The 24,978-nt window shown below is 41.5% G+C and overlaps 1 protein-coding gene across 3 annotated transcripts in view; it reads right to left on the minus strand.

Moving 5' to 3' along the window:
- The window catches only part of LOC139542967 (plexin A3-like), a 174,115-nt gene that overhangs the window by 103,355 nt on the left and 45,782 nt on the right, over positions 1 to 24,978 (minus strand). For all 3 annotated transcript variants that reach the window (XM_071348993.1, XM_071348994.1, XM_071348992.1), the window contains exon 4: positions 6,041 to 6,181. In XM_071348993.1, the coding sequence (XP_071205094.1) occupies positions 6,041 to 6,181 (141 nt within the window). The remainder of the gene's footprint in view (positions 1 to 6,040; positions 6,182 to 24,978) is intronic.

Genomic DNA, 24,978 nt, shown 5'->3' on the forward strand with positions numbered 1-24,978 from the left:
CTCTCTCTGTAACATCAGTCTCTCTCTGTAACATCAGTCTCTCTCTGTCTAACACCAGTCTCTCTCTGTCTAACACCAGTCTCTCTGTAACATCAGTCTCTCTCTGTAACATCAGTCTCTCTCTGTCTAACACCAGTCTCTCTCTGTCTAACACCAGTCTCTCTGTAACATCAGTCTCTCTCTGTAACATCAGTCTCACTCTGTAACATCAGTCTTTCTCTCTCTAACATCAGTCTCTCTCTGTAACATCAGTCTCTCTCTGTAACATCAGTCTCTCTCTGTAACATCAGTCTCTCTGTAACATCAGTCTCTCTGTTTAACATCAGAGAGACTGAAATAAACTCAATAAATGATAGCTTTGCACACTCTTGGCATTCTCTCAACCAGCTTCATGAGGAATGCTTTTCCAACAGTCTTGAAGAAGTTCCCACATATGCTGAGCACTTGTTGGCTGCTTTTCCTTCACTCTGCGGTCCAACTCATCCCAAACCATCTCAATTGGGTTGAAATCGGGTAATTGTGGAGGCCATGTCATCTGATGGAGCACTCCATCACTCTTCTCATTCTTGGTCAAATAGCCCTTACACCACCTGGAGGTGTGTTGGGTCATTGTCCTGAAAAATAAATGATAGTCCCACTAAGCACAAACCAGATGGGATGGCATATTGCTGCAGAATACTGTGGTAGCAATGCTGGTTAAGTGTGCCTTGAGTGTGCCTTGAATCACTTACAGTGTCACAAGCAAAGCACCCCCACATCATCACACCTCCTCCTCCATGCTTCACGGTGTTGACCACACATGTGGAGATCATCCGTTCACCTACTCTACATCTCACAAAGACACGGCGGTTGGAACCAAAAATCTCAAATTTCAGACAAAAGGACAGATTTCCCACCGGTCTAATGTCCATTGCTTGTGTTTCTTGGCCCAAGCAAGTCTCTTCTTATTATTGGTGTCCTTTAGTAGTGGTTTCTTTGCAACAATTCAACCATGAAAGCCTGATTCACGCAGTCTCCTCTGAACAGTTGATGTTGAGATGTGTCTGTTACTTGAACTCTGTGAGGTGTTAATTGCCGATTTCTGATGCTTTTAACTGTAATGAACTTATCCTCTGCAGCAGAGGTAACTCCGGGTCTTCTTTTCCTGTGGCGGTCCTCATGAGAGACAGTTTATTTTTACTCTTTTCTACATTGTAGAAACAAAGAAAAACTCTGGAATGAGAAGATGTGTCCAAACTTTTGACTGGTACTGTATATATCTATATATACTGTATGTATATCTATTTATATATAGTGGCAAAAAAAAGAATGTGAACCCTTTGGAATTACCTGGATTTCTGCTTAAATTGGTCATCAAATATGATCTGATCTTCATCTTAGTCACAGCAATAGACAATAGACACAGTGTCCTTAAACTAATAACACACAAACAATTATACGTTTTCATGTCTTTATTGAACACACCGTGTAAACATTCACAGCGTAGGGTGGAAAAAGTATGTGAACCCTTGGATTTAACAACTGGTTGACCCTCCTTTGGCAGCAATAACCTCAACCAAACGTTTTCTGTGATTGCGGATCAGACCTGCACAGCGGTCAGGAGGAATTTTGGACCATTCATCTTTAAAAATTGTTTCAGTTCAGCAATATTCGTAGGATGTCTGGTGTGAACCGCTCGCGAGGTCATGCGACAGCATTTTAAATCGTGTTGAGGTCAGGACTCTGACTGGGTCACTCCAGAAGGCGTTCTTCTGTTGAAGCCATTCTTTTGTTGATTTACTTCTGTGTTTTGGGTCGTTGTCCTTTGCATCACCCAACTTCTGTTTAGCTTCAAATGGCGGACAGATAGCCTTACATCCTCCTGCAAAATGTCTTGATAGACTTGGGAATTCATTTTTCCATCAATGATAGCAAGCTGTCCAGGCCCTGAGGCAGCAAAGCAGCCCCAAACCATGATGCTCCCTCCACCATACTTTACAGTTGGGATGAGGTTTAGATGTTGGTGTGCTGTGCCTTTTTTCTCTCCACACGTAGTGTTGTGTGTTCCTTCCAAACAACTCAACTTTAGTTTAATCTGTCCACAGAATATTTTGCCAGTAGCGCTGTAGAACATCCAGGTGCACTTTTGTGAACTTCAGACATGCAGCAATGTTTTTTTTGTACAGCAGTGGCTTCTTCCGTGGTGTCCTCCCATGAACACCATTCTTGTTTAGTGTTTTACGTATCGTAGACTCGTCAACAGAGATGTTAGCATGTTCCAGAGATTTATGTAAGTCTTTAGCTGACACTCTAGGATTCTTCTTAACCTCATTGAGCATATGCACTGTGCTCTTACAGTCATCTTTGCAGGATGGCCACTCCTAGGGAGAGTAGCAACAGTGCTGAACTTTCTCCATTTATAGACAATGTGTCTTACCATGGACTGATGAACACCAAGGCTTTTAGAGATACATTTGTAACCCTTTCCAGCTTTATGCAAGTCAACAATTGTGCAGACTCAATTGTCCTGAGTCATTGCAGGCAATCTCAACGCTGTGCGTTACAGGGAAGACATCCTCCTCCCTCATGTGGTACCCTTCCTGCAGGCTCATCCTGATATGACCCTCCAGCATGACAATGCCACCAGCCATACTGCTCGTTCTGTGTGTGATTTCCTGCATGACAGGAATGTCAGTGTTCTGCCATGGCCAGCGAAGAGCCCGGATCTCAATCCCATTGAGCACGTCTGGGACCTGTTGGATCGGAGGGTGAGGGATAGGGCCATTCCCCCCAGAAATATCTGGGAACTTGCACGTGCCTTGGTGGACGAGTGGAGTAACATCTCACAGCAAAGAACTGGCAAATCTGGTGCAGTCCATGAGGAGGAGATGCACTGCAGTACTTAATGCAGCTGGTGGCCACACCAGATACCGACTGTTACTTTTGATTTTGACCCCCCCTTTGTTCAGGGACACATTATTCCGTTTCTGTTAGTCACGTGTCTGTGGAACTTGTTCAGTTTATGTCTCAGTTGTTGAATCTTGTTATGTTCATACAAATATTTACACATGTTAAGTTTGCTGATATTAAACTCAGTTGACAGTGAGAGGACCTTTCTTTTTTACTGAGTTTATATATGTACTCATTATATATCTACTAATATATATATTTTTATATATATACACACATACAGTGGGGCAAAAAAGTATTTAGTCAGCCACCAATTGTGCAAGTTCTCCCACTTAAAGAGATGAGAGAGGCCTGTAATTTTCATCATAGGTACACTTCAACTATGACAGACAAAATGAGGAAAAAAATTCCAGAAAATCACATTGTAGGATTTTTTATGAATTTATTTGTAAATTATGGTGGAAAATAAGTATTTGGTCAATAACAAAAGTTTATCTAAGTATTTGGTCAATAACAAAAGTTTATCTCAATACTTTGTTATATACCCTTTGTTGGCAATGACAGAGGTCAAACGTTTTCTGTAAGTCTTCACAAGGTTTTCACACACTGTTGCTGGTATTTTGGCCCATTCCTCCATGCAGATCTCCTCTAGAGCAGTGATGTTTTGGGGCTGTTGCTGGGCAACACGGACTTTCAACTCCCTCCAAAGATTTTCTATGGGGTTGAGATCTGGAGACTGGCTAGGCCACTCCAGGACCTTGAAATGCTTCTTACGAAGCCACTCCTTCGTTGCCCGGGCGGTGTGTTTGGGATCATTGTCATGGTGAAAGACCCAGCCACGTTTCATCTTCAATGCCCTTGCTGATGGAAGGAGGTTTTCACTCAAAATCTCACGATACATGGCCCCATTCATTCTTTCCTTTACACGGATCAGTCATGGCCCCATTCATTCTTTCCTTTACACGGATCAGTCGTCCTGGTCCCTTTGCAGAAAAACAACCCCAAAGCATGATGTTTCCACCCCCATGCTTCACAGTAGGTATGGTGTTCTTTGGATGCAACTCAGCATTCTTTGTCCTCCAAACACGACGAGTTGAGTTTTTACCAAAAAGTTCTATTTTGGTTTCAACTGACCATATGACATTCTCCCAATCTTCTTCTGGATCATCCAAATGCTCTCTAGCAAACTTCAGACGGGCCTGGACATGTACTGGCTTAAGCAGTCCCTGGCGGCGGAGTGTGTTACTGATGGTAGGCTTTGTTACTTTGGTCCCAGCTCTCTGCAGGTCATTCACTAGGTCCCCCCGTGTGGTTCTGGGATTTTTGCTCACCGTTCTTGTGATCATTTTGACCCCACGGGGTGAGATCTTGCGTGGAGTCCCAGATCGAGGGAGATTATCAGTGGTCTTGTATGTCTTCCATTTCCTAATAATTGCTCCCACAGTTGATTTCTTCAAACCAAGCTGCTTACCTATTGCAGATTCAGTCTTCCCAGCCTGGTGAAGGTCTACAATTTTGTTTCTGGTGTCCTTTGACAGCTCTTTGGTCTTGGCCATAGTGGAGTTTGGAGTGTGACTGTTTGAGGTTGTGGACAGGTGTCTTTTATACTGATAACAAGTTCAAACAGGTGCCATTAATACAGGTAACGAGTGGAGGACAGAGGAGCCTCTTAAAGAAGAAGTTACAGGTCTGTGAGAGCCAGAAATCTTGCTTGTTTGTAGGTGACCAAATACTTATTTTCCACCATAATTTGCAAATAAATTCATAAAAAATCCTACAATGTGATTTTATGGATTTTTTTTCTCGTTTTGTCTGTCATAGTTGAAGTGTACCTATGATGAAAATTACAGGCCTCTCTCATCTTTTTAAGTGGGAGAACATGCACAATTGGTGGCTGACTAAATACTTTTTTGCCCCACTGTATATATATATATATTTAAATAACAATGCACCAAAATCATATCTCTTCCTTTTGACTACACAGACCTTTTCTAAATCAGAAAGACAAGTCTTCTCATTGGAGGACTGTCTCTCTTTACTTCGTTATTTCTGAGACATGCATTCTGACGGTAAAAAGGGAAAGGCTAAAGATCAAATCTTTGTGATAACTGCACAACGACAGCAATTCATCCTTCCTTTCAATAAATTGCTTGATTATGAAGAAAACAAATAAGCTGATAGATGTATTATGCAGGGAACCGGGATTATTAATGCGTGCAGCTGTATGTACTGTATGTAGGAGGATTTCTTCTAGTCAACTGCAGAGGAACTTGGTGTGTTAACCTTCCTTTCCTCTGTACAATAAGACCTCTTAGAATAGAGCTATTCTGCAAGCCTCTCCATGGAGACAAATGCCTAAAGTTTCCTAATAGGGAACCAGCTGAGGCAGAATTCAAAGACATTGAACTGGTGTTTCATATTCTGTCTTTCAGTCGTGCAGATGTTAAAACAACATATCTGAAATTCCGGTTGGGTTTAAAAACAAAGCAGACTGTTGACAGTGCCCTGGGTCTAATTCAATTCCTTTTGACAAACTTATCTTTTATAATTCCAAGATAGGTCTTCATAGCGCAGAACAAATGTTTTCACACGCATTATGAATGGGACTGTGAAACAAAAGCAGATATCTGGAGAAGTGAATCAGTTAGAGAGAGTCTGTATACACATTCAACTTATATTACCGTTACATAAAGGTTTGAGAATCTCGAAAAGTAGGACAACACTGTATTAAACTCAGTGGTGATTAATGCTGGAACATTCTACAACGTACAAGTTTATAACCTTCCATTCTCACATCCTGAAATAAACCTATGGATCGGCTTTGGTGGTCAGTGCTTTATTCTATCTGGTGTGTGTGTGTGTGTGTGTGTGTGTGTGTGTGTGTGTGTGTGTGTGTGTGTGTGTGTGTGTGTGTGTGTGTGTGTGTGTGTGTGTGTGTGTGTGGGTGTGTGTGTGTGTGGGTGGGTGGGTGGGTGGGTGTGTTTTAAAGCAGTCATACAGTGGTGTCGCTGCTAATAGGTATAATAACATATAATAACACTAATTAACATGAATAATATTCAATTATTTTGTCTGCATACACACCACATATTCTTCACATACATTCATCCGACCCCATGATTAACACTGACAACTAGTGTGTATCTCTCACCTGTTTGTCACTTAGCATGTAGATGTATTGGTAGTCAGGGCTGAAGACCATGTCACGCAGAATAGGTTTCCCTTCATCCACTGTAACAGTCTCATACAGCAAAGCACTCTGGGACGGGGGAGGTATGCCATCTACTCGGATCTGAGGGAAAATGAGACAGATATTTAAACAAATTGCTAAATAATTTCATACTTTTTTTCAGATTATTATTTGAAGAGTCACGACAATGTAATATTTTTTGTGAATATTTTTTGTGAACCAAACTATACGTGGGGAACATTTTCAAAGTTTGAAAACAGAAACATTATTTAAATTTCGCTTTGAATCAGACACAAACAACATTCCCCAAACCTCCCACAAATCCTCAGCTCTTTCACTGACCTAGAAAATAAATTCTGAGGGATTCTGAATATGAATGGGAGGGGGGCTGGTGAGGAGGAATTGTCTCAATATGTAAGATCAGTAAAAAATGTATTATGCTTACTATACACAGTTACACACACACACACACACACACACAACCCCCGTTGTTTCATCATTACCACCTTCTCTTTTTCCTTACACTGATAATTATAACATTGAGCGGGTAAAGGAGTTCTATAAATGTCAAATTCACATCATCTTTGATGTGATTGGGAATAAATACTCTGAGCTCTGACAACTGCAGTTATGGCTGCTGCAAAGCTCACCTATTTTCACATTCTTAATTTCAGAGGAAAAAAATGGCAGCTTGCTTTTCTGTCCTAATCAATTTTGACAGAAATATGACAGAGGGAGGAATGGAACGGTAAATAAACCAAATGAATGATGAAATATAGAGGAATCCATTTTTGAAAAATCATGGAATAGAAAGGTAGACATTTGTGGAAAGATAAACTGGAGAAAATGTGAGGGTGACAAGCTTGGCTTTCTCCTAAATATCTGGGTCAGCCTGAAGTGACAAACATCGTTAGTCTGTTAATTAGCTGCCTCCTCGTTGCTGCAGTCTTAGTAATTAGTGTTGACAAGGTGGTATCCATTAGCTGAACGCTGCCATATTGGGTGTCACGAGTTGCTGGCCAAGACGGAGACCATACCCCCCAAACCAGTGGAACAGCAGGGATGAAAATATGACGGTCATTGTCTGCGCTTTGTCAGTTCAAGTGATACCAGCTGCAGTCATCTCACACCCAGCTATCTGCTGTTACGTTCCTCATTTTCACAACTTCGGAATGCCTGCGTTTACCACAACAGACACAATTAGCATTTTCCTCCAGCAAGATCTTCTCTTTTTTCTATCTAGGGCATCTGATCATTTGTGAAATAGATCCTGGGGCTTATACCTCTGACACATGATCAAATAAGAGATGTTAAACCACTTTCCATGGCTGTTACGCAAGTCTATCCAGGCATTCATTGCTATGATGCAAAATGCTCTGATTCGCTGGAGCAAATCTTACTCATAAGTCGTTGATGTCGTGATCAATAGTTTCAGAATCCCATTTCATGGACTCATCCTCTCAATGTAGTGGGTTGGAATTATGGAGAAAAACTACATCCAACTGTATTTTCGTGCCAATTCCAAAATAGCGTAAAAACAAGGAAATGTAACTGAAACTAGGCTGCAATAACATAACTGAAACACTGCAGTATTACAAAACAACTAGCAAAGAACTACACAGAAAAAAAGCCAGTTCACAGTTAGCAAACTGCTGACATTGAAGCAGGTAAAGGAGAATAACCTGCCAACCTGCACACCATGCAGGACCTGCCGGGTCCATAGTAAGCCACTTTCTAACAGTTGACCTTTTATTGTGCCTGTTTAAAGACTTGGGAATATGTAAACACAGCAGAGTGAAGTCCTTGCCCTGGTTGATGCTGTAAAAACCATGTGGCATACAGTTTATCAGGCCTGATGGTACAGCACAGTTAGCTAGCCCTGTGGGAATATGACATGCTAAATCAGAACAATACCACTGAGGTCATAAATCAAGGTTCATTGGACTAAATTAAAGCACTGTATTGTTTTAATGGAACAAAAATTTGATTAAATCTGCCAAATTCCTAATTACTATTCTTCTTATTTGTGACCAGTCCCCAAGCCATTTCAGAATTACACTGTCCGTCCTGCAGCAATGCTTCATGAAGATAACACAGCTAAAATACACAGTCTAGTTGTCTGCAGGCAGTACACTGAAACTACCCCTACACAAGCCTCCAGAGAACAGGACATAATGAAGGATGGCATATTGCAAATACAGCTGAGTCTCTGGGAAGCTAATGTCCTCCTCGGTCTAGTTGGAGTGTTTGAAATGCAGAGTCCTTGCTGAGTTGCTGACCTCTTGACAACATCAAACAGCTCAGATGAAGGTCATTGGAATTTAGATAAATATTACATTTCCTCCTGTCTCCCTGTGATTCAAATTATGTCATGGTGACAGGGGAAAAAATATGTCATGGTGACAGGGGAAAAAATGATGTCATGGTGGCAGGGAAACAATGATGTCATGGTGGCAGGGAAACAATGATGTCATGGTGGCAGGGAAACGATGTCATGGTGGCAGGGAAACAATGATGTCATGGTGGCAGGGGAAACAATGACGTCATGGTGGCAGGGAAACAATGATGTCATGGTGACAGGGAACCAATGATGTCATGGTGGCAGGGAAACAATGATGTCATGGTGGCAGGGAAACAATGATGTCATGGTGGCAGGGAAACAATGATGTCATGGTAGCAGGGAATAAAGAGGAGGTATAGGTCTGCTTGTTTGGTTGCTCGTCTGCTATGGATTTGGATTGCTCATCAGGACTTCTTTCTAAGGGCCAATCATGTTTAGTTAGGCTGATTTCTATTCTCTCTGTGAATCTGTATTCTCTCTCTTTCTCTTATTTCAGTTTGCTTAGATTTTTGCACTGTATCATGAATATGGTGAGATATACTGTATATTATATAGACCTTCTTGCATGTTTTCTGCAAATATGAAAATCAATTGTTTATTTCTGTAACAACACTGAATGTTCTGTAAAATTTTACTTAATGAAAGAGATAATCTTCATTTTTGATTACATTTGAGATATATAAAAAAACAACAACATGAATTTATCCCCTAATCCTTTTATTTAAATTTCTCCATATCCTCCAGATGGCGTTACAGGGGTAAGAGTAAATCAGTGTAGCTACGTATATGGTGCTCCATGCACCAGAATATAAACACTTTAGAGAGTTCAGGGCGTTGTGAGAATTCTGATCTCTGTCCAGGGGCGTCATGCACCACAAAAATCTAAGGGAGCACAAAGTACTGTATGTGAGGATGGCTGGTGGGTGGAAGTTGGATAATTGTACAATTTTCAAACACCTGAAACAGCTTTTTCATGCAATCTCGAGCAATAATCATTATGCTTAATTCTATGTAAAAAATGTGTTTATTTTTCTGCATATCTAAGTATACCTTTTGAGCTATTTGTATCCTACTGACTGGTTGACATTTAAAAACAAAACTAAATATGCCTCTCTGCATCTCTGCTCAAAAGATTGAAAGGAATGTCAGTCTTATTCAGTACAGTGAGTCCTATTCACTTGGTTGCTTTTCTAAAGTCTACCAACCTTGATGGCAGGCATGCCAACTAAGATAGTATTACATCTGCTCCTGCCACGCCCTCTACTGCTCATCCTGTGTCTCCTTAACCTGCCGCCACTCCCCGTGCTCTCTCCCTCTCTCTCTGTATGTGTGTGATTGTGTGGGCGGAGACAGCTGTGCTGGAGTCAGAGCAGATACCCACCAGCTGGAACCTGTTCCATAATCAAGACCTCTACAAATACTCAGTCCTGCCACTTCCATGCTGCCAGATCATAATCTCTGCTCAGTCTACGCTTCTAGCCGTTTGTTACTGATAGATCCTGTTGTGCCTGGTTTCCTTGCCTGATGCCGTTTTCCTCTCCGCTACAGTTCTGCCCGCTCTGACTCTGGTCCCTGTCTCCAGTTCAACGTCTCATCATCCTGCTACTCTGTCCTGGATTCCCCACCCTACTACTCCCTTGGATTCCCCTCCGGACCTGCTTACCCTGTCTCAACCCCTCTCGCTCCAGCCTCAGCCTCCGCACCTGGTTCCCTGCAACCCACCTGAGCTTCCCCTGGCCTGCACTCCATCTTCCCCTTGTGTTTCAATAAATATCTTGGTTACTTCATCCCAGTTTCCTCGTCTGAGTCTGCTCTTGGGTTCCCTTGTTCCACTCCGCATAACAGATAGACAAGCTATATATCTACTTTAACTTGATAGCCTGAAATGGATACTTGGAAGCTAGTTATGAGATGGGGAATCTATATGGGCTAGCTTAAGCCAACTTCCTAAAATTTCTAAGTGGCTAGTGCTATTAGAGAAACAACATTAACAAAAAGTTTAACATTCTGAGGGGGCACGTGCCCCCTATGGGCATGATGCATCTGTCTGTGTTCCAGGGCTGTGAGAATACACAGGCCGCTGGCCCAGGGCGCAGCCATACAAGCTAAATGTGGGAAAGTGATGACATTTTAAAAAGGGCAACAAACATGTGAATTAATAAAGGTGGAACTGGATAGGGTAAGGAGCACTATGAATCAGAGGTCAGGCCAGGGGTTGTTGACTTAACTGCCTATCACAACAGGGTGTCTTGTCTGCCTTTAGCAGGAAAGAGGAGGCCATTCATCAGGGTGAAAAGAGAAAGAGGGAGGATGAAGAATGAGAGAAATTACACCATCTTAGTCCTTCATTGTTAAATGAAAATAGAAATTACTTAAGAGGGAAGGTACAATACCTCCCCCTTCCATCGACAGGAAGACATTTACTGTGAACACTGGAACTGTTAACGTGCTTTACAGTCCATTTGTCAAATCCTTACCTAAATATCAGACACATTTGTGCCTGTGACAAATGGCAGGGACTCTAAATGTGGTCATATTAAGAAATGGCTTGAAAATAATCCTTTGGTAGGATAGTTTTTATTGAGTGAAGGGAGACTGGAACATACTATAGTGTTTTTCCACAAAGGGAATGCAGAAAATGTTTTATATTAGATCAACTCAATGTAATTCTTCATTTAGTTGCCCTCTATACAGAATTCTTACCGCAGACAGCAAGCACTGAACGCAGCTGAACTGAACTGTTCCAACTATTTATATTGTCTGTTTTACCTAGGGTTGCAAAGGGTGGGTATATTACTGGGAATTTTTGTATGGGGCTCCCGAGTGGCACAGCGGTCTAAGGCACTGCATCTCAGTGCTAGAGGTGTCATTACAGTCCCTGGTTTGAATCCAGGCTGTATCACAACAGGCCGTGATTGGGAGTCCCATAGGGTGGCGCACAATTGGCCCAGCGTCGTCCGGGGTAGGCTGTCATTGTAAATAAGAATTTGTTCTTAACTGACTTGCCTACTTAAATCCAGGTTAAAAAGAAAATGTAATACACATCTGGATTTTATGTACTCTATCACAAGACATCTAGTGGCCATTTTGGGTACTTCAGATTATTACATTATCATCTCTGGCCTTATCATATGTAAAATATATCAAATAATTAAATAAGATGATCAAAATAAAATACAATAACAAAACTGTAAAATATTATCCTAAATATAAACCATTAACTTAGTGAATATCATTGGTGTTTAATATGAGTGTTTCAGCATGAAATAGCCTTTATATATTTTTTTGTAAATATGTGTTTGTTGTCAATGTTTGGTGTCATACTGGTGGCAGATGTGAAAAAAGTCAATAGTTGGATGAGTTGCAGAGGTAATTGAAAATGATGCCATTGTTGATTAGATGCTTTTTTCATTAATTAGGCTCTTTTCTCTTGAACCATATGATCTATCTACTAGAAACTCATGGGCAAGATGGATATCGATATAAAAAAATGAATACTATATATTAATATTTTTTTAACAAGTTATTAAAGTGTAAATTAACACATTTACGATAGATTGATATAGATTTTCTGTTAATGATCAAAATTACTGTAGATTCCGGTAACTTTGTTAAATTACCATTATCTTTACAACCCATGTTTCAGTCAGTATAACATATGCATCCTAAAGCTGCAAATGAAATGCTCAGTGTTATTCGTACAAGAAAATCCACTGAGTGGTCAGTTTATGGGGTGGCAGGTAGCCTAGTGGTTAGAGCGTTGGATTAGTAACCGAAAGGTTGTAAGATTGAATCCCCGAGCTGACACGGTAAACATCTGTTGTTCTGCTCCTGAACAAGGCAGTTAACCCACTGTTCCAAGGCCGTCCGTGAAAATAAGAATTTGTTCTTAACTGACTTGCCTAGGTAAATAAAGGTTAAAATAATAAATGATTAGGTACACAGATCATCTAGTACGGGATCAGACCCCCCCCCCCCCCCCCACAGGACTGCCGCTGACTGGATGTTTTTTGTTTGTCGCAGCATTCTCTGTAAACCCTAGACACTGTTGTGCGTGAAAAGCCCAGGAGGCCAGCCGTTTCTGAGATACTGGATCCGGCGTGCCTGGCAACGACAATAATACCACGCTCAAAGTCGCTTAGGTCGCTAGTTTTGCCCATTTCAAGGTTCAATCAAACAGTAACTGAATGCCTCAGTGCCTGTCTGCCTGCTTTACATAGCAAGCCACGGTCACGTGAGTCCCTGTCTGTAGGGGCGATCCATTTTCGTGAGCGGGGTGGTGTACCGAAAAGGACCAGAGAAGGACCAGAGAACACGCTTGGGATACACTACTGCCCTTATCTTCTGTATACCACCCTTACCTTCTCACAACACAACTGATTGTCTCAAATGCATTAAGAAGGAAAGAAATTCCACAAATTAACTTTTAACAAGGCACATCTGTTAATTGAAATGTATTCCAGGTGACTACTTCATGAAGCTGGTTAAGAGAATGCCACGAGTGTGCAAAGCTGTCATCAAGGCAAAGGGTGACTACTTTGAAGAATCTCAAATATAAAATATATTTTGATATGTTTAACACTTTTTTTGGTTACTACATGATTCCATATGTGTTATTTCCTAGTTTTGATGTCTTCACTATTATTCTACAATGTAGAAAATAAGTAGAAATAAAGAAAAAAAACTTTAATGAGCAGCTGTGTCCATACTTTGAACTGGTACTGTATATTCAATCCTCTGGTTTCTGTTAAAAGTTGCAAATAGCTTGTCTTACACCCAGTTCAACTTCGCAAAAAAAACAAAAAACTCCCAGCAGCCTCAGCATTATGTAATAAATGTAAAACAGACATTAAAAGCATTGCCTTTGGACGAGCCCTATGCACTGATACTCTGATCATAAATATCTAACCTTTTCTCCAAACTGTTCAATAAAAGCTGGGTACCTGGGCCAGATGTGGCCGTTCCTGCCTCTAAAGGTGTGACTGGGGATAGGAATGACAGATGTCTCGATCCCTTGGCAGAGGTCAGTTTCCCTGGAGAGAGTGCCGACGCTTTTAAGTGTTTAAAGGGAATCTGACTGAGCAAGGTCCTGGAGAGTATTTAGCAATAACTGTCAGATTGGAGCTCGAGTAAAATATGGAATGCAACAATGAGACATGAGAAAAGAAAGGAATGAGAGACCAATGCTATTACCTTTTCCTTTTTAGTTTGCCATGTATTGTATTTTATGTTAAACGTCATCAAAGAAAAGGATTTTGTAAAAAAAAAAAAAAAAAGATATGAAAAGTAACAATATCACTTGAATACAGTTGTGGCCAAAATATTAATTTCCACAAAGTTTGCTGCTTCAGAGTCTTTAGATATTTTTGTCAGATGCTACTATGGAATACTGAAGTATAATTACAAGCATTTCATAAGGGTCAAAGGCTTTTACTGACAATTACATTTGTCAGTAAAAGTTGATGCAAAGAGTCAATATTTGCAGTGTTGACCCTTCTTTTTCAAGACCTCTGCAATCCGCCCTGGCATGCTGTCAATTAACTTCTGGGCCACATCCAGACTGATGGCAGCCCATTCTTGCATAATCAATGCTTGGAGTTTGTCAGAATTTGTGGGTTTTTGTTTGTCCACCCGCCTCTTGAGGCTTGACCACAAGTTCTCAATGGGATTAAGGTCTGGGGAGTTTCCTGGCCATGGACCCAAAATATCAATGTTTTGTTCCCCGAGCCACTTAGTTATCACTTTTGCCTTATGGCAAGGAGCTCCATCATGCTGGAAAAGGCATTGTTCGTCACCAAACTGTTCCTGGATGGTTGGGAGAAGTTGCTCTCTGAGGATGTGTTTGTACCATTCTTTATTTATGGCTGTGTTCTTAGGCAAAATTGTGAGTGAGCCCACTCCCTTGGCTGAGAAGCAACCCCACACATGAATGGTCTCAGGATGCTTTACTGTTGGCATGACACAGGACTGATGGTAGCTCTCACCTTGTCTTCGCCGGACAAGCTTTTTTCCAGATGCCCCAAACAATCGGAAAGGGGATTCATCAGAGAAAATTACTTTACCCCAGTCCTCAGCAGTCCAATCCCTGTACCTTTGCAGAATATCAGTCTGTCCCTGATGTTTTTCCTGGAGAGAAGTGGCTTCTTTGCTGCCCTTCTTGACACCAGGTCATCCTCAAAAAGTATTCGCCTCACAGTGCGTGCAGATGCACTCACACCTGCCTGCTGCCATTCCTGAGCAAGCTCTGTACTGGTGGTGCACCGATCCCGCAGCTGAATCAACTTTAGGAGACGGTCCTGGCGCTTGCAGGACTTTCTTGGGCGCCCTGAAGCCTTCTTCACAACAATTGAACCGCTCTCCTTGAAGTTCTTGATGATCCGATAGATGGTTGATTTAGGTGCAATCTTACTGGCAGCAATATCCTTGCCTGTGAAGCCCTTTTTTGCAAAGTAATGATGACGGCACGTGTTTCTTTGCAGGTAACCATGGTTGACAGAGGAAGAACAATGATTCCAAGCACCACCCTCCTTTTTTAAGCTTCCAGTCTGTTATTCGAACTCAATCAGCATGACAGAGTGATTTCCAGTCTTGTCCTCGTCAACACTCACACCTGTGTTAACGAGAGAATCACTGACATGATGTCAGCTGGTCCTTTTGTGGCAGGGCTGAAATGCAGTGGAAATGTTTTTGGGGGATTCAGTTCATTTGCATGGCAAAGAGGGACTTTGCAATTAATTGCAATTCATTTGATCACTCTTCATAACATTCTGGAGTATATGCAAATTGCCGTCATACAAACTGAGGCAGCAGACTTTGTGAAAATTAATATTTGTGTCATTCTCAAAACTTTTGGCCACAACTGTACAAGTATACTGAGTATATTCCAGTTGAAGAATACAAGTCTACTAAGTACATTCCAGTTGAAGAATACAAGTCTACTGAGTATATTCCAGTTGAAGAATACAAGTCTACTGAGTATATTCCAGTTGAAGAATACAAGTCTACTAAGTACATTCCAGTTGAATAATACAAGCCTACTGAGTATATTCCAGTTGAAGAATACAAGTCTACTGAGTATATTCCAGTTGAAGAATACAAGTCTACTGAGTATATTCCAGTTGAAGAATACAAGTCTACTGAGTATATTCCAGTTGAAGAATACAAGTCTACTGAGTATATTCCAGTTGAAGAATACAAGTCTACTGAGTATATTCCAGTTGAAGAATACAAGTCTACTGAGTATATTCCAGTTGAAGAATACAAGTCTACTGAGTATATTCCAGTTGAAGAATACAAGTCTACTAAGTATATTCCAGTTGAATAATACAAGCCTACTGAGTATATTCCAGTTGAAGAATACAAGTCTACTAAGTATATTCCAGTTGAAGAATACAAGTCTACTGAGTATATTCCAGTTGAAGAAAACATAAAAGCAGCAGTTTAGGTGAAGTAATATTTATTGCATGTTCAGAATGTATGTCTTCATGTGCCATACTATTGAACAGAGATACACCTCTACATGCTGTTACTAGACATTTGAAAACAGAAGGGGTGAAAAACATCACTGTTTCCTTATCAGATTATAAGCCTGGGATACACTACTGCACTTAGTTTCATTTTCTCAAAAAAAATGGCTACCCTTTTGTGTAAGAGGGAAATCTATTTTACATTAAACCTGAAAGCTCTTGGTCCGTGAGACGAGGTCAAAATCCTCAATCTGCCCATTTATCCTCTTAAGAGAAGGGAGGACACAAAGCCCTGCACCCCAGGAACCAAACGAAGGGCTGATGATTCAATTAGGAGCCTTATCCTGTTTCCCCCCCAGCCAGCTAGTCAGATCAGGCTAAAAGCACTACAGACCCAGAAAACAGAGGTGGCTCCCCATCTCCGCTCACACTCAACACCTGCTTTGTTCCAGCTCCGCTCCACAGCTCCACGGCCACATAGCCTGAGGACCAGCTCAAAGTTTTAAAACAAATGGCCCATTCCTTTCTTCCACCTTAATGTGGCTGTGTCTCTGTGAGCCCTGACATGTCCTGACCTCTGAACCCCCTGTCAACAGGCGTCTGTGGTATGTCTGTTTTATGACAGTGAGGAAGTAACAGGGTTAGACACAGCACATTTTTGTACAGACAATTAATTGTCTTGTCTTTTTTTTTCAATTAGTCTTCATTAAAACTAATTGTAGGCTGTGTGTAGAGGCCAACAGGATTCTCAAATAGCTGCCTCATACAGAACATCAGCTACACAGACATGATATTGACCCCAATTTGTTACCGAAAGCTGTGTAGTAGTGTGTATGCCTTGCGGTACAATAGACATTAAATCTTGTTTGAACAAAGTCAGCAAATATTGGTTATAACAACTATGTTCACAGTAAAAACCTAATTATGAAGGGTATCAAACAAATGTCTGAGTGACACAAATGTTTCTTCTATGTGACACAGTCGTCAGACTCTTCACACTACTTACACAAGCGTCTTCTCTAACAACATCAAGAGATACACTTAGGTGAAACAAGGCCTCTTTTGAAGTATCTCTTTAATATGTTGGTCCTCATCTCCAACCAACCATGTTGTAGTGTCTGTCTGTTCCATACTGGCATGCGTCAGTGGCCAAGCAGCTCTTGGTTGGCGTGTTGTCATCATGTGATTCCCAGAAGTCCTCTTCTCTGACCATAGGACGGGAGGGTGGAATCTGTGTGCTCCCACATAGACGTCCTCCACCAGCCAGGCATCATAGAGTAGCTCTCACCAGCCTACAGTCTTTCTCTATGGTTCTTATCTATCTTACCAACAACCATAACTACAGTCTTTCTCTATGGTCCTTATCAGCATCCATCAGGTCTCATCTAAAAGGAGCAATTACTGAGGAGTATTCATGCTTACTGTAAATGGCCTGCAGCAAAAACACAACACTGGTGCAACACAGGTTGGTTTATTAGCAGGGCCCGATAAAATCATATTTTTTAACTGATTACGTAAGTTTTTCCCCCAAATCCGTTTCGTTTTTCCAGGTTTCAGTTTTTCCCTGTTTTATTTTTTTATAACTCAAAATCACTTTTTTTTCTCTCTCCCTAAGTCCACACCAATGTTTAAACCACATCAGAAGACTATTTTTGAGGTCTGGGAATAAGGTGTAGGTGCAGCCTCTAAAGGGGGGTGGGGGGTATAAATCTAACATATGGAATTGTTTTAAGATGGTCATAACATGAATCATTTAACTATTTGATTTTTAATGTTAAATATTATTTGATGTAATTTTGAATTTGGCCAAAAAAGACACTTAAAAATGAAAGTCTAGGAGAGATAAGAAAGCTCAGGATATATATAATGTTTTTTTGTACACATATTTAACCCCTTATTCTTTGGGTTACCTTCGTGAGAGTCTCCCCTTTCCATAGAGGGGTCATAATAGTTTGTAGGCCAACCCGTTCGGATGCTACAGACGTATTCGTGAGAAAACCAATTTTCGGGATGTCTCAAGGTCTGACAAACACCGCTCTAGCTATGCCACCTTTTACCGCAGATGTGGAACGCCGACATGGGCTGATGCTGTGGATTAAGATGCAGCATCTCTAGCTTAAACTGACAGATTTTAATGGGGAGTTTTTGTATTATGTTAGTTAGATTGACGCAAGGGTGCCAGGAAGAGACCATTGTTTGGTTAAGCAGCGTTGCTGTAGCGCTCATGCAGAGTTTGCAAATCAGATGGCCATGCAAATAATCATGATATCATTCTGCCAGGTCAGCATAGGCTACTTTGTAGTTAACATTTCATTGAGAAGGTTTTTGGGAAAGCCTTACATCTCTTTTTATTTTATTTATTTAACTTTTATTTAACTAGGCAAGTCAGTTAAGAACAAATTCTTATTTACAATGACGGCCTAGGAACAGTGGGTTAACTGCCTTGTTCAGGGGCAGAACGACAGATTTTTACCTTGTCAGCTCGGGGATTTGATCTAGCAACCTTTCGGTTACTGGCCCAACGCTCTACCCACTAGGCTACCTGCCGCCCCAAAGGATGGTTATCATTAGCATCATTGCTAATGGCTACAAAAAGTGTAGACATACTCGCACACCAGACACACGCACACACACACACACACACACACACACACACACACACACACACACACACACACACACACACACACACACACACACACACACACACACACACACACACACACACACACACACACACACACACACACACACACACACACACACACACACAGAGGAGCATTCCTGTGCCTTTCAGAAAGTTGCATGAAAATACCAATCACTGATGCATTTTGTTAATGTCTTATGATTCACTTGGGCAAATGAATGCATTTTCTAATGAGTTCAATACATTTAGCTGATTTCCTACTAAGTTCAATACGTTTTTTATATTGTTGAATTCCGTTCTGGATTCCGTGATTGCGTCCGCGTTCTCTTCCCATAGACACATAGATTTTATAGGACCCTACAGCCGTTCTGATCTGCTCGGAGATACAGTGCGTTCGGGAAAGTATTCAGACCCCTTCCCTTTTTCCACAGTTAACACAGTTAATGTAACAAGTTACAGCCTTATTATGAAATGTATTAAATAAAAACTATTATTCATCAATCTACACACAATACCAGATTTAAACAGAAATACCTTATTTACATAAGTATTCAGACCCTTTGCTATGAGACTCGAAATTGAGCTCAGGTGCATCCATGTGTCTACAACTTAATTGGAGTCCACCTGTGGTAAATCCAATTGATTTGACATGATTTGGAAAGGCACACACCTGTCTATATAAGGTCCCACAGTTGACAGTACATGTCAGAGCAAAAACCAAGCCATGAGGTGGAAGGAATTGTCCGTAGAGCTCCAGGACAGGATTGTGTAAAGGCACAGATCTGGGGAAAGGTACCACAAAATGTCTGCAGCATTGAATGTCCCCAAGAACACAGTGGCCTCCATGAATCTTACATGGAAGAAACTGAGAAATCGGGGTAAAAGGGCCTCGGTCAGGGAGGTGAGCAAGAACCCAATGGTCACTCTGACAGAGCTCCAGAGTTCCTCTGACGAGATGGGGAACCTTCTAGAAGGACAACCATCTCGGCACCACTCCATCAATCAGGCCTTTATGGTAGAATGGCCAGACGGAAGCCACTCCTCAGTAAAAGGCACATGACAGCCCATTTGGAGTTTGCCAAAAGGCACCTAAAGGACTCTCAGACCATGAGAAACAAGATTCTCTGGTCTGATGAAAGCAAGATTGAACAATTTGGCCTGAATGCCAAGTGTCACGTCTGGAAGAAACCTGGCACCATCCCTACGGTGAAGCATGGTGGTGGCAGCATCCTGCTGTGGGGATGTTTTTCAGCAGCAGGGACTAAGAGACTAGTCAGGATCGAGGGAAAGATGAACGGATCCAAGTACAGAGACGTCCTTGACGAAAGCCTGCTAGGAAGCGCTCAGGACCTCAGACTGGGGTTTGAGGTTCACCTTCCAACAAGACAAAGACCCTAAGCACACAGCCAAGACAATGCAGGAGTGGCTTCGGGAGAAGTCTCTGAACGTCCTTGAGTGGCCCAGCCAGAGCCCGGACTTGAAGATAGAACATCTCTGGAGAGACCTGAAAATAGCTGTGCAGCGACTCTCCCCATCCAACCTTGCAGAGCTTGAAAGCGTCTGCAGAGAAGAATGTGAGAAACTCCCCAAATACAGGTGTGCCAAGCTTGTAGCGTCAAACCCAAGAAGACTTGAGGCTGTAAATGCTGCCAAAGGTGCTTCAACAAAATACAGAGTGAAGGTTCTGAATACTTAAGTAAACTTCAGTTTTTAAAACCCTGTTTTTGCTTCATCATTATGGAGTATTGTGTGTAGATTGATTTGAAAAAATGAATTGTAATCCATTTTAGAAAAAGGCTGTAACTTTCCGAATGCACTGTACATGTCCAAGTGTTGCACTTCGGTCAAATTGCTGAGTCACTATCCCTTAATCACAATCACTACGCAAATGACCGAGTAATCATGATCTCACCAAAACATGTCACTAGCTGTTATCCTTGCTACTTAACCTATCATTGTTTTATTATTGTAGAAAGCCAACGTGTCAATTGGTTGCAGATGGAACAAAACAGTGGTGATGAGATCTTGCTTCCTGTTTGTTCTAAAATAACGACTGTATTTTAACCAGAGAACCAGTCAGTGATGGGCTGTGAATTCCACTCAGGCCTCGAAGAAGTAGTGTTCCAGGAATGTTCCCTTTCAAGAAGTGCTGTCAGGAAGCAGAGTCTGGTCAGGCACCAGTGATCTCAGCGGAACGAGCGGCCAGCAGTCACTCCTCAGGTACTGGGCTGGAGCCAAGGGACTGTCAGTGGACTGCCCAGCCATCTCACAGCAGGAATATGACACACACACACACACACACACACACACACAAGCACATTAACGCACACACACACACACACAAGCACATTAACGCACACACACACACACAAGCACATACACGCACAAACACAAACACACACACTCAATCAGGAGAGTCTCTGTCAAGGCTCCAGCAAAAAGGAGCTAAACTTTTGTCTACGACCCCAACGAGACTCCTAAAAGTCCAATAAGCCAATCCACTTTCCACCTCCAGGCCAGCCACAAACACAATAAACATGATACTGCACTTAATTTGGGAATTAATTAAGCAGGAAATTGCTTGTTGGTTTAGCACATCCTCATGTTAGGAATTCACCCCTAAAAGTGAAATGGCACATTGTCTGAGCTGAGGGCTGTTTTGAGTGGACAGACAGTGTTTATGTTATCAGGACCACAGTCCAGGGAACTTAATTTCCATCAAATCTTTAACAATGTTTGACAGCTCTCCCACTGTCTACAACGTGAACCGTGTGAAGTATTAAAAGCAAATGGCTGTCCACAGGGCCTGTTAGGACTGTCCTAGGGCTAGGGAAAACAATTGAGACTATTTATGTGTAGAAACATTGAGATTAAAATGGAGTGAGTACCCCTTTTTATGATCCATTATGTGTGAACCAACAAAAGCAGGAAACAGGAAATATACACAGGGAATGCAAACAAAATGCCAGAGCTCTTAACTTGACACATTATCTGCAAGGACTTTCACCGAATGAACCTACTACCTGTTCCAGTGAAGAATGTGGGTACTTCTGAAACATTATTAATCATCGGGCAGGTCGGTGAATTATTCTTGTATTTAGAGGTTTAAAAAAAAGAAATTATGTGCAGTCCTATCGTTGTAATAAAATAATATTCTGTATGTCGTTGACTTACAAACCTGTAGCAATAAATGCAAGAAGTTACAATTGTTTTTCGTGGGGAATTAACTACAGTAGCCTATACCGGGATCCTCAAACATTTTTGCTTCAGGGACCTTTTTTGTGATAGGAAATTCCTCAGGGACACGTTATTCAGAACACATTATTCTACTTAAGAGTGCAATACAAATAGCATACAAACAGTTTTACTAAGACTTCTGCAGTGCATGGCTGGACAAGTCTCAGGCCCTGGGAAAGCACAATGGAATCAGAGAGAACATTTTCTGCAATTCTACACATTTTGCCTCGGGCGGAGAGAAAATGTTGCAGTTTTAAAGCAAATTTCTTGAAATTCTACACATTTTGCCATGGGGCAGAGAGACAATTTTGCTGTTTTTTAAAGATTAAATTACAGTGTATTTAGTGTATGTTCAAAACAAAACATTTGGGGAATATAAGAAGAATTAAATTGAAGAAATTGATTATTGATGGAGTACTGTGGATACAAATATCCCTGTGAGCTTTCTAAGTGTTTAGTATGTAGTATATGTTGGTATTTATTAGGATCCCTATTGGCAGCAGCTACTCTTCCTGGGGTCCAAACGGGGTGAAAACAATGACATCACACTAAAACACAACAGAAATAACACAATACATCATAAAATACATTAATAACATTATTACTCTCTTATTATTAATGTACAATATAAAACCCACAACATCACAGTAGAGTGTCTGTGTCTCTTCACAGTCCGCATTGTGCCCTGAGGTGTAGTTTTATGCAGGTTTTTCCCCCTGATTTTTTTGCTCGTTTGAGTTCCTTGATATGGAAGAGAGTTCCATGTAGTCATGGCTCTATATAGTACTGCGTGTTTCCCAGAGTCTGTTTTTGGACTTGGGGATTGTGAAAAGACCCCTGGTGGCATGTCTTGTGGGGTATGTATGGGTGTCTGAGCTGCTTGTTAGCTGTTTGAACAGACAGTTCGGTGCTTTCAACACGTCAATACCTCTCACAAAGACAAGTAGTGATGCAGTCAATCTCTCTACTTTGAGCCAGGAGAGCTTGACATTCATGTTATTGATATTAGCCCTCCGTGTACATTTAAGGGCCAGCTGTGCTGCTCTGTTCTGGGCCAACTGGAATTACCCTATGTTCTGCTTTGAGACACTTGACCATATAAGTAGTCCAGGTGTGATAAAACTAGGGCCTGTACGACTTGTTTAGTTGATTGTGATATCAAAAAAGCAGAGCAGCACTTTATCACCTCTCCGCGTACTAGCTTCCATTGCATCAGCATGTTTAAACCACGTCAGTTTACAATCTAGGGTTACATCAAGCAGTTCAGTCTCCTCAACTTGCTCGATTGGCACATTATTCATTACAAGCTTTAGGTTTTAGAGAATGATTTGTCCCAAATACAATGCTTTTAGTTGTTGATATATTTAGGGTTAAGAACATACATTGTGGATAGATAATATTGTATTGTATTGAACTGTAAACTTTTTACACCGATCCCTTGTCCAAAATGTGTTTATTCTGTTGTTGGGGCTTTCGGAGTTAATCTGTTATTTTAGTGCACAAATATTTTTTAATCTCGTTTAATCGCATTGTCTGAAAGTGTTCAAAATTCACTGAAAACATCCCTCATACATCATCTAAACAGCTAAAAACAACAATGCAATGTAAAACCAAGTAGACATTGAGGTTAAATAAAGTGTTTTCTCAATTACCAAATTTTGCTAAACGTTACTTTAGACAAAATCAAGACGTCAATATTCATGAAATGTTCTTCTATGAAAAACCTTAAATTACAGCTTCATTTGAGGTAATTCAGAAAATCCTGCGATTATCTGATCACATTTTTTTCACCGTTTGACAGACTAACATTTGAGATCTGGCCTAAACCCTGGCCTATACAAGGTTTATCCCCAGCTGTGTACACAGTATCTGCTTGACAAGCTATGCTGTAATCATCCAAGTGCCAGTTCTAATCTGTCAGATTCATTTCAGTCATTTTGAGTAGAAACGGTGAACACTGTCTGGAAGGGCAAACAATAGATACTGTATGTCCCGATGTTTAAACAAAAACAGAGTTAATGGAGTTTAGCGTGAGGCACTCTCCTGGTTAAAACACTTCAGTACAGTGTTGAATCTCTCTCTGACTGACAGGAATACAGGGCGTTGGCACAGTAGAGTACAGTGTTGAATCTCTCTCTGACAGGAATACAGGGCGTTGGCACAGTAGAGTACAGTGTTGAATCTCTCTCTGACAGGAATACAGGGCGTTGGCACAGTAGAGTACAGTGTCGAATCTCTCTCTGACAGGAATACAGGGCGTTGGCACAGTAGAGTACAGTGTCGAATCTCTCTCTGACAGGAATACAGGGCGTTGGCACAGTAGAGTACAGTGTTGAATCTCTCTCTGACAGGAATACAGGGCGTTGGCACAGTAGAGTACAGTGTTGAATCTCTCTCTGACAGGAATACAGGGTGTTGGCACAGTAGAGTACAGTGTTGAATCTCTCTCTGTCAGGAATACAGGGCGTTGGCACAGTAGAGTACAGTGTTGAATCTCTCTCTGACAGGAATACAGGGCGTTGGCACAGTAGAGTACAGTGTTGAATCTCTCTCTGTCAGGAATACAGGGCGTTGGCACAGTAGAGTACAGTGTTGAATCTCTCTCTGTCAGGAATACAGGGCGTTGGCACAGTAGAGTACAGTGTTGAATCGCTCTCTGACTGACAGGAATACAGGGCGTTGGCACAGTAGAGTACAGTGTTGAATCTCTCTCTGACAGGAATACAGGGCGTTGGCACAGTAGAGTACAGTGTTGAATCTCTCTCTGACAGGAATACAGGGCGTTGGCACAGTAGAGTACAGTGTTGAATCTCTCTCTGTCAGGAATACAGGGCGTTGGCACAGTAGAGTACAGTGTTGAATCTCTCTCTGACAGGAATACAGGGCGTTGGCACAGTAGAGTACAGTGTTGAATCTCTCTCTGTCAGGAATACAGGGCGTTGGCACAGTAGAGTACAGTGTTGAATCTCTCTCTGACAGGAATACAGGGCGTTGGCACAGTAGAGTACAGTGTTGAATCTCTCTCTGTCAGGAATACAGGGCGTTGGCACAGTAGAGTACAGTGTTGAATCTCTCTCTGTCAGGAATACAGGGCGTTGGCACAGTAGAGTACAGTGTTGAATCTCTCTCTGACAGGAATACAGGGCGTTGGCACAGTAGAGTACAGTGTTGAATCTCTCTCTGTCAGGAATACAGGGCGTTGGCACAG

Source organism: Salvelinus alpinus, chromosome 17 (genome assembly GCF_045679555.1).
Source record: "Salvelinus alpinus chromosome 17, SLU_Salpinus.1, whole genome shotgun sequence".
NCBI lineage: Eukaryota > Metazoa > Chordata > Actinopteri > Salmoniformes > Salmonidae > Salvelinus > Salvelinus alpinus.